This window comes from Emys orbicularis, chromosome 1 (assembly GCF_028017835.1).
Source record: "Emys orbicularis isolate rEmyOrb1 chromosome 1, rEmyOrb1.hap1, whole genome shotgun sequence".
NCBI classification, from domain to species: domain Eukaryota; kingdom Metazoa; phylum Chordata; order Testudines; family Emydidae; genus Emys; species Emys orbicularis.
Window position 1 is genome coordinate 111728219 of NC_088683.1, and position 14298 is coordinate 111742516.

General features: G+C 39.3%; 1 protein-coding gene across 1 annotated transcript in view; it reads left to right on the plus strand.

Moving 5' to 3' along the window:
- PKP2 (plakophilin 2) overlaps nt 1-14298 on the plus strand; it is a 69111-nt gene that overhangs the window by 18095 nt on the left and 36718 nt on the right. The window contains exon 4 of the mRNA XM_065417603.1: nt 9034-9172. Coding sequence (XP_065273675.1) covers nt 9034-9172 — 139 coding nt within the window. The remainder of the gene's footprint in view (nt 1-9033; nt 9173-14298) is intronic.

Here is a 14298-nt window from a genome sequence, read left to right on the forward strand (position 1 = left end):
GTTGCTCAACAGCCGACTCAATCTAAAATATTTCAGTGTGGAAGAGTCAATTTATGATTTCTTTTTGGACTCTTATTTTGGATGAATGGAAGGAAGAAGGAAAAATTATTATTATTACTATTATTATTAACTATATATACTATAGTGCCAAAAAGCCTCATGACTGGGGTCCCATTGTATTAGGCACTAGTCAAACATATAGGGAGACATGTTATTTGCCTTGAATAATTTACAGTCTAACTTGCAATAATATATTGACAGGCCTTGTGCTGTTGGGTAGATCAGATCATTTCAGCTCTGGTTCATTTGGCTGTTCTTCTTTAGATTGAACCGCTTGATAACCAGAAGAATATTACACAGTTTACTATATTTCACATTCCTATTTCATGTTTATTGTAAATGTAATTTAATTGTTCTGCTAGCACCAACGGTGCAATTAGAGAATTTCCTTTTTTTCCACAAGCGTGTAGCCTTCAAATTCCTTTTTACCAAAGCTTTATTTGCTTTCGTATTTTGTTGTTGTTGTTTATGTTTGCTGCTCTATTTGATGGAGTTTTGCTATGGGGCTTGAACATTTCTGATCAGATAGCTACAGCATCATTTGTTTACGAGGAATTAAGTGTACAGACCATTAAGGTTGCAGTATCAGAGTAGAGCTTTGTTCTGTGTGTTTTCAGGTCAGGACAAGTTATCATACAGTAAAATGATTCCAGTCAAAATACAGCCTGTTTAAACAAAAATACTGAATTCCTGATGTGATTCTGATGCTCTTTTAAAGCAGGCAAGGTTAAGGGATTAAGCTGACTGAGGCTATGGGGCAGGCAGTGCTGACAACTGAATTTCTATATCTATCCTCTGACTAGGTATGAGGAAGTGACTGGGTGAACCTTAAAAGGTTTGGCTGTTCATTTCAGTTGGGATATGCATGCAAAAGTTCAGATTTTATTTGTACCTGAAAAGAAATATCTGAACCTTAGTTGCTTAGTGAAGTTGTCCTAAAAAAACTCTCAGGAAGAGCCTCTCTCATGGGCATTCCTTACTTCCTGTGTCCAGTTGGCCAGTTCTGAGAATGATCTGCCTTGAGGTGTTATGGCACTTCTGGTCCTAGTCAGAACCAGGAAGTACAGAAGCACAGGAAAATGAAACAATCGGAATAAAAATTAGCCACGCTTTTTAAAAAAACAAAAAACTCAGAACAGGTGGGTTGGTTTTTTGGGGGGGGCGGGGGGGAGAGTTGGTTCAAGTTTTAGCTCAAGATTTAGGCCAGTTCTTCCTTTATCCAGGCCAGTTTATTTCTCCATTGTATGACTGTCAGTTGTGTCAAATGATGGATTTGATTCACCCTTCGTCAAGCTGCTTCAGCAGATACATTTATACCGGAGATAAGGTAGACACAAGTCCCATTGCTGCCCTCCCTCAAAGGTCCTGCTAGGGGGAAGCAGCCATTCTCTGAGACTTCCCAGAAGATATGGTAAATCAGTGCATCTCCTGGGTACCCTGGTCCCATGCTCTCTGTCTGACTGTATTCACTATGTGAGCAGTGTCAGTTGGCTCCAGGTTCCCCAGCAGTGCACAGACTGGGGACATGTTTATATCATTTGGTCCCAACACCAGAGGAAATTTCTACTGCATAAGCCCACATCTTGGATTCTACAGGCAGAATGAATCAGGCCCTCATATTATATTTTCCTGTATAAGCTACTATTAACTGTTGAATGGTAATTTAAGTGGCTTTGTTCCTCCACTAAGGCCCTGATTCATGAAAGCACTTACATGCCTAAGTCCCATTGACTTAAGTATGTATTTAAAGTTAAACACGTGCTTAAGTGCTTTCCAGAATCATGACCTAACTCTGGACTTGATTCAAACTAAACTCATTCAGGGGAAAGAGGAGTGCTTTACCCAGACACCAGTATATTTTTATAGAGAAGGGTTTTTTTATAAAATTAGAGGAGCAGCATAGAACAAAATACAGAAATGATTCACAATTAGACAACATGTGGGTGAGTTTTCAAGGCAGCACCCAAAAGTAAATGCCAAAATCCAGTTAGCAAACAACTTGGCTTGTATCTCCCAAGGTAACAACACTTCAAGGGCCACAATTTAAAAACAAAACAAAATCCTTTAGCTTTGTGCTGGAATAACTTTTGTGTTTGTAATTAATTGTGGGCACAAATACTAGAATTTAGATGTCAGACTATAAGGCTTGTTGGCAGAATTGCTGTTCACACCTGCCAGTGTGAGTCTGTATTCTGTTGTTGTGCCTATAACTGATTGTGACCATGTTCAAGTACAGAGGCAAAATTAGTGGCCAGATTGAAGCCCTCTTTGAAAGTGTAGCCATTAACAGCCAATTTTTTTCAGCCCAGCTTTTGCGGGTACTCTATATTTTTGCCCCTGGCAAATTATGGGCACAAATAACACTGGTCTACAATTTTTGAGAAGTCGTCTGCTTCAGAGATAAAATGTGCTATTTATTATGTATTTTGATGTGCTGAATTCAAATATGACAATTAAAACAACTGATTGGCTACTGTTTCTAAGATATTTAAGTTTTTACATTTTATGTCTATATGTATATTATGTAGATAGTAGAGTTTTAATCATAAATTGTAAACCTAGGTCTTTTCATGTGTTTATGGTTGCTTTACATGATATGTCACCTGTCCTGTTTATGTAACACTTTAAAAATCAGCAAAAGGGTTATATAAATAAAATTTATTATGAAACAAAAGGCAAAAAACTATTATGTACATAGTTTAGTCCTATTCAGTGTCTACTCAGCGCTTCTTGGCTTATCTCTTGTATTCATTAAATGGAGCATCTCTTGTCACTGTCCAGCAATAGTCTGCAAGCGTTGATGGGCTCCATTTGCCCTGATAGCGTTTCTCCATTGTTGCAATCTCCTGGTGAAATCGCTCGCCGTGCTCGTCGCTCACTGCTCCGCAGTTCGGTGGAAAAAAATCTAGATGAGAGTGCAAAAAATGTATCTTTAGTGACATGTTGCAACCAAGGCTTTTGTATGCCTTGAGGAGGTTTTCCACCAACAACCTGTAGTTGTCTGCCTTGTTGTTTCCGAGAAAATTTACTGCCACTAACTGGAAGGCTTTCCATGCCGTCTTTTCCTTGCCACACAGTGCATGGTCAAATGCATCATCTCGAAGAAGTTCACGAATCTGAGGACCAACAAAGACACCTTCCTTTATCTTAGCTTCACTTAACCTTGGAAATTTTCCACGGAGGTACCTGAAAGCTGCTTTTGTTTTGTCAATGGCCTTGACAAAGTTCTTCATCAGACCCAGCTTGATGTGTAAGGGTGGTAACAAAATCTTCCTTGATTCAACAAGTGGTGGATGCTGAACACTTTTCCTCCCAGGCTCCAATGACTGTCGGAGTGGCCAATCTTTCTTGATGTAGTGGGAATCTCTTGCACGACTATCCCATTCGCAGAGAAAACAGCAGTACTTTGTGTATCCAGTCTGCAGACCAAGCAAGAGAGCAACAACCTTCAAATCGCCACAAAGCTGCCACTGATGTTGGTCATAGTTTATGCACCTCAAAAGTTGTTTCATGTTGTCATAGGTTTCCTTCATATGGACTGCATGACCAACTGGAATTGATGGCAAAACATTGCCATTATGCAGTAAAACAGCTTTAAGACTCGTCTTTGATGAATCAATGAACAGTCTCCACTCATCTGGATCGTGAACGATGTTGAGGGTTGCCATCACACCATCGATGTTGTTGCAGGCTACAAGATCACCTTCCATGAAGAAGAATGGGACAAGATCCTTTTGACGGTCACGGAACATGGAAACCCTAACATCACCTGCCAGGAGATTCCACTGCTGTAGTCTGGAGCCCAACAGCTCTGCCTTACTCTTGGGTAGTTCCAAATCCCTGACAAGGTCATTCAGTTCACCTTGTGTTATGAGGTGTGGTTCAGAGGAGGAGGATGGGAGAAAATGTGGGTCCTGTGACATTGATGGTTCAGGACCAGAAGTTTCATCCTCTTACTCGTCTGACTCAAGTGAGAATGATTCTGGTGCATCAGGAACCGGCAGTCCTTCTCCGTGGGGTACTGGGCGTATAGCTGATGGAATGTTTGGATAATGCACAGTCCACTTTTTCTTCTTTGACACACCTTTCCCAACTGGAGGCACCATGCAGACGTAACAATTGCTGGTATGATCTGTTGGCTCTCTCCAAATCATTGGCACTGCAAAAGGCATAGATTTCCTTTTCCTGTTCAACCACTGGTGAAGATTTGTTGCACAAGTGTTGCAGCATATGTGTGGGGCCCACCTCTTGTCCTGATCTCCAATTTTGCAGCCAAAAGAAAGGTGATAGGCTTTCTTAACCATAGTGGTTATACTGCGCTTTTGTGATGCAAAAGTCACTTCACCACAAACATAGCAGAAGTTATCTGCACTGTTCACACAAGTACGAGGCATCTCTGCTCACTTTGGCTAAACAGAAATGTGTCCCTTTGCAAAATCAAACACTGACAAATAAGAGAGCACGACACTGTATGATTTCTAGAGCTGATATAGGGCAATTTGTTCAGCAGAGTGATGTAAGCTTCGTTAGGATTGCATCATTCATGACTTCTAGGAATAACATGATGCAATTCATATCATGTATGCCGCAATACCAGCTTCAGATTGCATCATTCATTGTTTTGCCTAAAAAGCAAGTACTGTCCAAACCCAGTCATAGATTTATTCATAGATCCAGTCAAAGATGTATTTTAGTCATTTCTGGTTTAAATTGAGATCCCTTCCCTTTATAACTCACTTATCCTCTGCCATTCCCAAGTCAAGGGTCGTATATACTGACCCAATAGCATATCTTGAAAACTAGAGCCAATCAACAATTTTAAGCATCATTTTCATTCTCAGTGACCCAGAATTAGTAAAGTTTGACTACATTTATTTCAGAAGCATTTTGGCTGTAGAACAATTATAATTGTGGGAAGCCTGTAGGCCACTTGAGTATCTAAATACCTATATGCTCCAAGTTCAGATGTTCAGGTGCCCTAAATTGCATTTTTGAATTACAGCCATATTATGAAAATCTAGCCTTAAATTTCCATAAGGACTTGGCATTTACTCAAAGTATAATAACCTGTATAATGGGTCATATTAGTTAGAGATTGGAAAAGACAAATAGTCAAGATATAGTCCCTGAAAAGAGATGTATCACTTGATAGTACACTTGATCTTAGACAAAAAGTAAAGAATAAATTATAATCATGTAAACTGTCTTGTAAATAATGAATTAAGAATAGATTCATTACAGGTGCTGGTGTATAACAACACACCTGCAGAACACAGGTATCTTCTGTTCAGGCACCTACAAAAACTGTAATTACAAACTCTACAAATTCCCCCTTATTAAAAAAAATCTCTAGATCTGAATAACATTTAAGTAGAGCAGGGATCGGCAACCTTTGGCATGCGGGAAGCAGCGGCCAGCACATCCCTCAGCCCCCGCCGCTTCCCGCAGCCCCCATTGGCCTGGAGCGGCGAACTGCGGCCAGTGGGAGTCGCGATTGGCCAAACCTGCAGACACGGCAGGTAAACAAACCGGCCCGGCCCGCCAGGGTACTTACCCTGGCAGGTTGCGTGCCAAAGGTTGCCGATCCCTGAAGTAGAGTATTTTTTGCAGTTCATTCTATTCCATATTAACATGGTCCATCTACTCTTACAGACTGCACAGCATAATGTAGAATTAAGTATAAGAGATACCAGACACATTGTGCTCTCATGTACTCCATTGTAAATTGAGTAGCGTAACTACACTGAAGTCAAGGCAATAAACTGTGAGCATAAACTGATTTATTCTGGGTTTACATCAATGATACCAAAAACAAAATTTGGCCCTGCAAATGTCATTCTGTAATAGTAATTACCATAGAGGAAGAAGAATCAGACAGGTCTTTCTCTTCCAGTAAATGCTGGATAATTAAATGTTATGAGTCCAATTCTGTAGTCTTTTATTGACTCTTTGGGGTCTGATTGTGCACTAATTAAATAAATGAGAGTAGGATCAGGGCATTACTCATGTAAGGCAAAGAGAATGAAATCCTGCCTCCATGGAAGTTTATTGGAGTTTTGTTATTGACTTCAGTGGAGGCAGGATTTCACGCAGAGTAATCACTCCCCTTCCCCAAATATCTCTTAATCTAAGACATGAGTAAAAAGTTGAGCATTAAGCCTTAGCAAATTTCAGCATTTAGCCTTATAATAAAGCACACACTGTGTATTTTACAGCTGTGTGCAGGAAGTTATTTAAAATTTAAGAATTCAGTCCTACTCTGGTCTCTTTAAAGATTAACCGAGAGGATGTAGAATCATTAAACTTTTTATATATAAAATAAAAGCATTTAAAAACATTTACAGACTATTTAGTTAACACTGTGAATAAAGAGCACAAGGCATAGAGACACTTGTCCCTATCTTTTGGACATGCCAATAGGATGATGCACCAGAAAAACTCTCATATCAAAGGCTTAGAGAGTTCCTGGAGTGCTGCTGCCCTTTGATGTTACACAGCTGTTCAGAGAGCAGTTCCTTCTGGAGTCGTCATTCTAATTGTGCTGAGTGCCACTGTAAAATTCTCAGACAAAATGGTGTATCGCAGCTACTCTATATTCTGGTAATCAAGATAAAGTGGCAAGCCCTCATGGAGTAGTCTGGAAGAGATACAGGTATCTTGGAAGTTCATTTGCTTATTTACACTCTGCTTGCTCGTTTGTAATATGGTAGTTGTTCATCTGTGAAGGTTCTGGAGTTAGGACAGGATCAGAGCTTCAAATTCTGATTTTTAAAACGTTGACAAAATTTTGGGGTGTTAGAACTTTTGAATATGCCACACAATGGGTCACAAATAATGTATTCTACTGTCCTGTCAGATAAACTTCACTGAAGTAAAAATCAGACTAAGCCTCAGATCTGTTATAATTAGCCTCATAACAATGTGAACATGAATGATGACTAGTGAAAAGACTGCAGTACACAACAACAGGATGGAGACTTTGGGGTATGACATGTGAATGCAGATATCAGCCACGAAGAAAGACTTTCAGTGAACCATATATTGCTCTAGATCGCCTTGCAGAATTACACTGGCTTCAATGGGAGTTGTGTGTATTCATTTTGGGTAGTACATTACCTTGTCTTTCTTGACTGATCTCAGTGCCATGGATTAGCTGTTCCTGATGTACATGTCCTGCTATCGGGCCTACTTTTATAGCAAAAAGGGTGGGAAAGTATGTACTTTTCTGGCTCACATTAAGGGGAGTAAGAGGAAGGAATGTGATTCAGTTTGATCAGTTCAGTGCTGTTCAGGTTCATTATGTATGATTTTGATCAATTGTAAGATCCTTACACCAATGTTGCAATTTAGAGTACCTCAGCAACTGCACTAAATTGCATCGGCGCCAGGGCCAGTCGTGAGAATCAAGGTGCTGTAACTGGCGCCAAGCACAGTTTGGTGCACAAGACAAGCTAGTCCCCGTTATTATTATTTTTGCTCATAAGCTTGTTTCTATTTCTCCCTTCCACTTGACACCCTCATCCAGTTTCTCCTTCACTTCAGCTTTCATTTTTGTCCTATCCTTTTCAAAGGTGTTATTGATATGCCTAGCAGATGTCTATGTCCTACCAGAGCACACTCCTTGGCACCTCTCTGTTAAATAGATCAGTTCAAAACACTAATTCAGAGAAGAAGAGAAGACAGGAGATTGCATGATTCATAATAAATGACAACATACTGGAGACCTCAGGACATAGGAGTGTAATTTCATTTGTGATATGGATGTCACAGTTGTTTTCCTTCTTTTTGCTGTTCTTGCAGTCCTACTAATCACGTCTTATGCCTTCCAATAAACCTCCAGCAGCGATAGATTATAATTTACAATTAGAGTTGGTCAGAAAAACTCTGATAAAACATTTTTCCATTGGAAACCTGCCTGGTTTCCTGCCACATCACTCACCTCACAGGCTGCGGGGAACACCAGAGCTCCCAGGGTCTGCAGCTCCGGGATAGCTCACTATTTGGACTGCCTTGGAGTCGGTGACCTCTAGGCTTCCAGACTCCTGTGGCAACTGGCTCTCTACTGTTATCTTGACAACAAGAGTCTGGTCAGTTTCACAGTGTTGTTCAGTGGTGGGCACAAGCAAATCTGGCAAGCTTCATGTTAATTTCAGTCAGAAGCAACCAGGGCTTCCTGAGTCCTGGGTTCAGCTGCAAACCACCAGGTGAGCAACCAGGGATTCCAGGGATATATTTTGTTTTGGAAACACCGTGCTTTGGTGTTGCCAAAATAAATTATTGTGGGATTTCAGTTCCATGAAAATTTTTTGGTTTTTGCCCAAATTCAAAATGAATTTCTTTTCTGAAAACTCAAATTTTCATTGAACTGAAATTCTGGTACTGTCTGTCTGAAACAAAAGCAATTTTCAAGCCGCTGCCTTTCCCTTCCTCCCCCCCCCCCCAAAAAAAAAAAAACCCCCACAAAGGCCAATGCAGCAGATGTTCCATGCATAGAGCAGCTGAGAAGGATAGGACATGGTGTGTATATGCCATCATAATGGGCATTGCAGAGAAAAATAAACATCAGAGAACCCTGACAGTTACAAACAAACACACTTTCTAATTTGGCCTCCCGTGGGGCCCAATCCTTCATGGTGCTATGCACGTCCTAAGGTCAGTGGGAGCGGAGGTTGCTCTGCACCTCACAAAGAGGGGCACTTGAACTTCTGGTGTGGTTGTGTAATTCCGGCAGGATTTATCGTGTGCTGACCCACTTCATGTTATAACAACTCCACTTGTCAGAATTTTTTTCCAAAGCATGTGTTAGGTCATGGTATCCATAACAGCCTTTCTCAACTCTCCTGTTACTGGGAGGAGCATCATAGTCTAAGTATAACTAAAGAGTGTTATGAATTGCCTGGTAAAAAAAACACTGTCTGAATGCTGGTATTCTGCCATCTTGATTCACCATAACTTCCATGGCTATATATTTAGGAGTCCAGAAGGGGGGATGACTCTGGAGCTCGCAGTGAACACTCTGGACACTGAAAAGACATCCTCGTTACCCAGGATCCTTGCTGCAGTTAACTTTATACAGCATGAGTGCTTCCAGAAAGCAGAAGCCAGAAGGAAAGTGAGTAATTGTTTTCAACTTCATGCAAGGAATGTTCTGCATTTACTGTACTGTGTTGTCTGCCATTGAAAGAGAAAAGGACAGTTTAAGAAGCATCATGGGAAACAATAAATAACATTCTAAGCCAGACTCTGTGCTGCTGCAATTTACTCCAGCACCATTGAAGTCAATGGAGTAGCTCCAATTTACACTGGGAAAAAATCTGGCCCTCTATTTAGTATTACAAGCAGTTGTGCTTACCATACAATTAATATGTATTTTCTGTTTCTCTTCTCCCTTCTCCATTTTTTAAAAATTAGGGACAATTTCATTAAAATAGATGTTCAGTTACAGTGGAGATGACAGCCTGATAAATACCTAGGTAGAAAGAAAATAGGGTACTTTCATTGTGCCAGTGGAAATTAAAATGTGCTGTGGTGTTTGGACAGGAATATACGCTGTGGAATAATGTGAAAGAGCAAAATTATCTAAGGGTCTTTCTCATTTAAGTTGAGAAATGAGTTACCCGGTTATTTAGCACTACAATATCTGAGAGTTGGACATATAAATAAAAAAATAAAAACCCACATAACCTGCTGAACCTAGCTCAGCAAGTTGCATGTAAATATAGTAAAGTGAGTAGTGTGATTCCTCATTTGAGAAGAAAATGATCAATTATGGACCACTAATTCCAATATTTTTTAAAAGATATGTGCCCAGAGTTAGGCTCCTAAATTCATATTAAGGCATCTAAATAGTGGCTTCATTTTCAAAACTATTGAGCACCCAGGAGCGCCTAAATATGAACTTAAAAGCCTCACTTTAGACATGATTTTTAAAAAAGATCTTGGTCAAAATCTACATTTAGCAACTAAATGTCCATTTTAGATTCCTAAACCAGTACTTGGATGACTAAAACAGGTATTTGTGTGCCTAAATACAAATTTGGGCATCTAAGTTTGATCACCCAAGTTTGAAAACTAAGCTTTTTATGACTGTATCCTGTTTATAGTTGAGGTGATATGGACCTGAGCTGCAAAGTTAAGACCTAGATTTGTACAGTACTTTTTCAGGGTTTAGGAGTAGTGTTTGTATTGGATTGAGATTCACTTGCTCAGCAGATGGGCCTAACAAATCTTTATTAAGGCAAAACCCTCAGCAAGGGATTGTAGTAAGAATTATACTGGGTGATCTCAAATCTTGATAGCATAGGAAAGCCTAGATTTAGGAAGGTGGTCTTGCTGTTTTTAATGGCACGAAAGCCTGAAAAAAATACAAAATGTAGTATAGCTCACCTTCCTCCTAAATAACCCAAGTGTTTGTACACCCTCCCAAGACATACAAAGTAGAAACAGTAGTTATTACATAGTTTGTTGTTACTGCTCAGCATGCTGTCTTGTGAAGGCATTGTGTAGACTATTACATGTGCTGGGTTTGTCTGCTTTGTATAGTAATGTTCAATCACTCTTACTAGACTTTTTTAACCATTAGAATAGCAAATAGATAAGTGACACAGATATCTTTATTTTAAAGAGCCCTATTAGGTTATTTTACATAAAGGCTGAATTAAATAGAAAACTATGTTAAATAGAAACATTTACTTACAATATAAGCATTTTTATCTCTGTTGATTGTGAAACCACTTGTGTCATACAGTAAAAATGCTGATCATGGTGGACTGCTGAATGTTCCCCTAACAAATTCTTCTATCCTTGGATCAGCAGCTTTATCAGGAATATAGTGTCCCACAGTTTGGAGGGTTGGGGGGGGGGGAGGAGGTGTAGACTGTATGCACGCCATTCCTTCTAGTCCATGTTTTATGACATTTGGAACCCAGATACTGAGTATTTTGTGTGATCAGTTTTCATGGTATATTGGATGCTATGGAGTGCTTTATTTATTACTATGATCTTGTGTAACTGTGGAGGTGTCTATAGTAACTCCATAGGTGAGGCTGAGTTGAGTTTTGCACTTAAAGCAGAGAATCAATCTCTTTATTCTATAAGAGAAATACAGTGTATCCACCCCAAAATTACTGCAATTACTCTTTTTTTTTTTTAAATACAGAATGAATTTTCTGATAATTTACAAGTAAATCTGTTAATTTGTTTAGGAATTAAAACGAATTAAAAATGGGTCCTTTAAAGAAAGTGAGTATCTAGTCTCAAACTTGTTTTTTCATTTCCCCAAAAATACTCAGTAACACAACAACACAGACTCTTCAAGCGTCCCATTAAGTTAAAACTCACTGAAATATTCGGATATTTTGAATAGATAGATGGATGGATGATAAGGATCAATGGTCATTTCCCCCCGTTATTCTTTATAACTGAAAGTTTCTCCTTCAGCAGAGACCGAAAGGTTAAAATGGCCTACAGAGAATACCACGAAGAACCTCCCTCTTTCAAAATGGCTGCTTTATCCAGTTGCTCTCAGTGGGACTCACATTACTGCTGACCTCAGCTGGTGGCCATTTTAAGAAAGGTGTCCTCTCTCTCTCTCTCTTTCATTGTTCTCAGTGGTTCTGAGTGTCTGTACTTCCACACAGCATAAGGGGCCACCGTGGGAGTTTTCCCTGAAGACAGCTGTGTCCTCAGTCCCATTGAGAACAAGGGGAGGTGGTAGCCATTTTGAAAGGGGCAGTTCTTTGTGACAAATTTTCAGTTATAGAAAATAATGGCAAAAAATTGCCATTAATCCTAACCATCTTTTCAAAAGCTGCCCTTTGCATCAAATGTACTAAACTGGTAGGGTGGGAGGAGGGGGGAAAGTAATGCATGTGCATGCATATGTGCATGCACAGAGAAATGAAGGGGGGGTGCAGGAGGCAGAAGTAAGCAGATATGTACATGGAGGATAATGCACAAAGGTGCAGGAGGGAGAGAGAAATTGGATGGGTGGAGGTTTGTGGTGTGGGGGGGTGGAAGAGGCAGGGGGAATTTGGAGGATCAGAGGGAGGGGGAAACAGGATGTACACTCTGGCTGGTTTGCATTGCTCTAGCTAAATAAAGCAGCTGTAAACCTATTTTAACTAGCCCCATATGCTTTGGCTGCTATTTGCTGCTCCAGATTGGGGCAAAGCAGTCAAGAGTGTGTCAAAGAATCTGGTCATAAAAGTTAAAATTATTATCGTCATATAAAATATCAACCTTTTTTATATCTTCAAATCACTAGAAATATTACAGGGCAACATTCCCTTTGAGTTTCTGGTTTAGGGTTCATGTGTGAATTTTTTAAATTGAAAAATAAACAAGGAAATTCCTGAACCACCTTAATTCTGCCCTGTTGCAGACCCAGCAATCTTCTCATATAGTTAAAACTCATAAGCTACGTTGAATTTTTTCCAGATTAATACTTATTATTTCCCCCCATTATGCTTCATAACTGAAAGTTTCTCCTTCTGCAGAAATCTTAATTCTGCTCTGAAATGACAACAATGCAAGAGCAATACAATAATGTTTAAAGCTTGTTAGTGTTTGTGGATCCTGCTTAGATTAAATGAGTTTCAAAGACTCATTTGACTTCCCCCCCCCCCCACACCTTTTATAGTGTCAGTACAGGGCAGAGTTAAGGTTGATTGGGTGCCCTAAACTGTGCATTACCAAACCATAACGTGTTTGGATTTCCTTTAAATTTAATCTCTACGTGTGAATTTCCTGGATTTCCTTGGTTTTGAGATAATTACAACAACCTTGTAATGTAGTCTACCCTAAGTTACTGATAAGTTAAGGTACTCTCAACCTTAACTCCATTTTAATGTAGTCTTTTTCTGGGAACATGTTATGTTGCTATGTATACTAATCTTATGTATGTATGGATTACTACTTGTTTGTTTAATTAAATGCCAGATGTTGAAGGGATTATATGGCTTAGTGTGTTGGGTACATGCTACAGAGCATCTTCCTACTTAGGTCCCAGCTCAAATACACTTAGGCTTCTGTTTTTCTGAGTTTATTCATTCAATTTTCTGGGTTTATTTTTAGCAGTTAGAGTTTTATGTAGATGTGAAAAAATCAGCACGTTTCTGGGTTTTCTCCTTGTGTATATTGTAATAAATAATGCGTATTACATTATGGTAGTATATACTTAGGGCTTCGGATTTTAGATTTTAACTGATAAACACTGATAAAATGCCCCTGATTTTTTTTTTTAAAAAATCTGTATTTATCCAGTGAACACCAGAAAAAACACGAGAAATGGTTACTTGGATTGAAGGGCTTGTCTACACAGAGCAGTAATACAGACTACAGGGGTGTGATTTCTCAAGCACACTAACATTAATTGACTTGTATAGACCCTGCTGGTGTGCACTAAACATTCCTTGCTGTGCTTTAATGTAGTACTGTTTGAAGCAGAACAATGTTAAAGCGCACTAAGGAACATTACAAAGAGATTAGTCATTACAGTATATACTACTCTGTGTGTGTATATGTGTGTGTGTGTGTGTGTGTGTATATGTATATATATGTGTGTGTGTGTATATGTATATAAGTATACATTACTCTTTACGGTTTATATCCAGAGAGCCTCAAAAACCCCAGTGTTTGGACATCTACATACAACTCACAAATTGCTAAAAAATAAATCAAAAAATGAAATTCATAACCCACCCCCCCCAAAACAGAGCCCTGTATATACTGTGAAGAATAATCTCTTTGTAATGTGCTGATTATGCTTTTAATGTAGTTCTGTTTCAAACAGCACTGTATCAAAGCACACTCAGGAACCCTAGTGTACACCAGCACACGCTAGTGAGCTTCAGAAATCACACCCCCTATAGTCTGCATTACTGCTCTGTGTAGATGAGCCTTAGCTGCAAGCTACCATTTCCAGTGTTTATTAGACACACTGATTTTTTTGATTTTTTTTTTTGGTAGTGGGGGGGTGTTTATCAGTTAAAAACAAAAATCAGAATCTCTAAATAAAATCTAGGTTAGCAGAGACCAAACCTTGTTCACTTCTTTGGTGTTCTTAATCTACTTTCTGCTGAACCAATATCTGCATTTTAAAAACTACCGTCATAACTAGCGCCCTTATTTTCAGTCTTGGCAGAGTCTCAAAATGGGTTGTGAAGGACAGTTCCAGCAGACCAGAGCTTGAGGAGCATTTGTGTGGCATCATGAAGGAAGCTTGTATTGCTGCTTCTT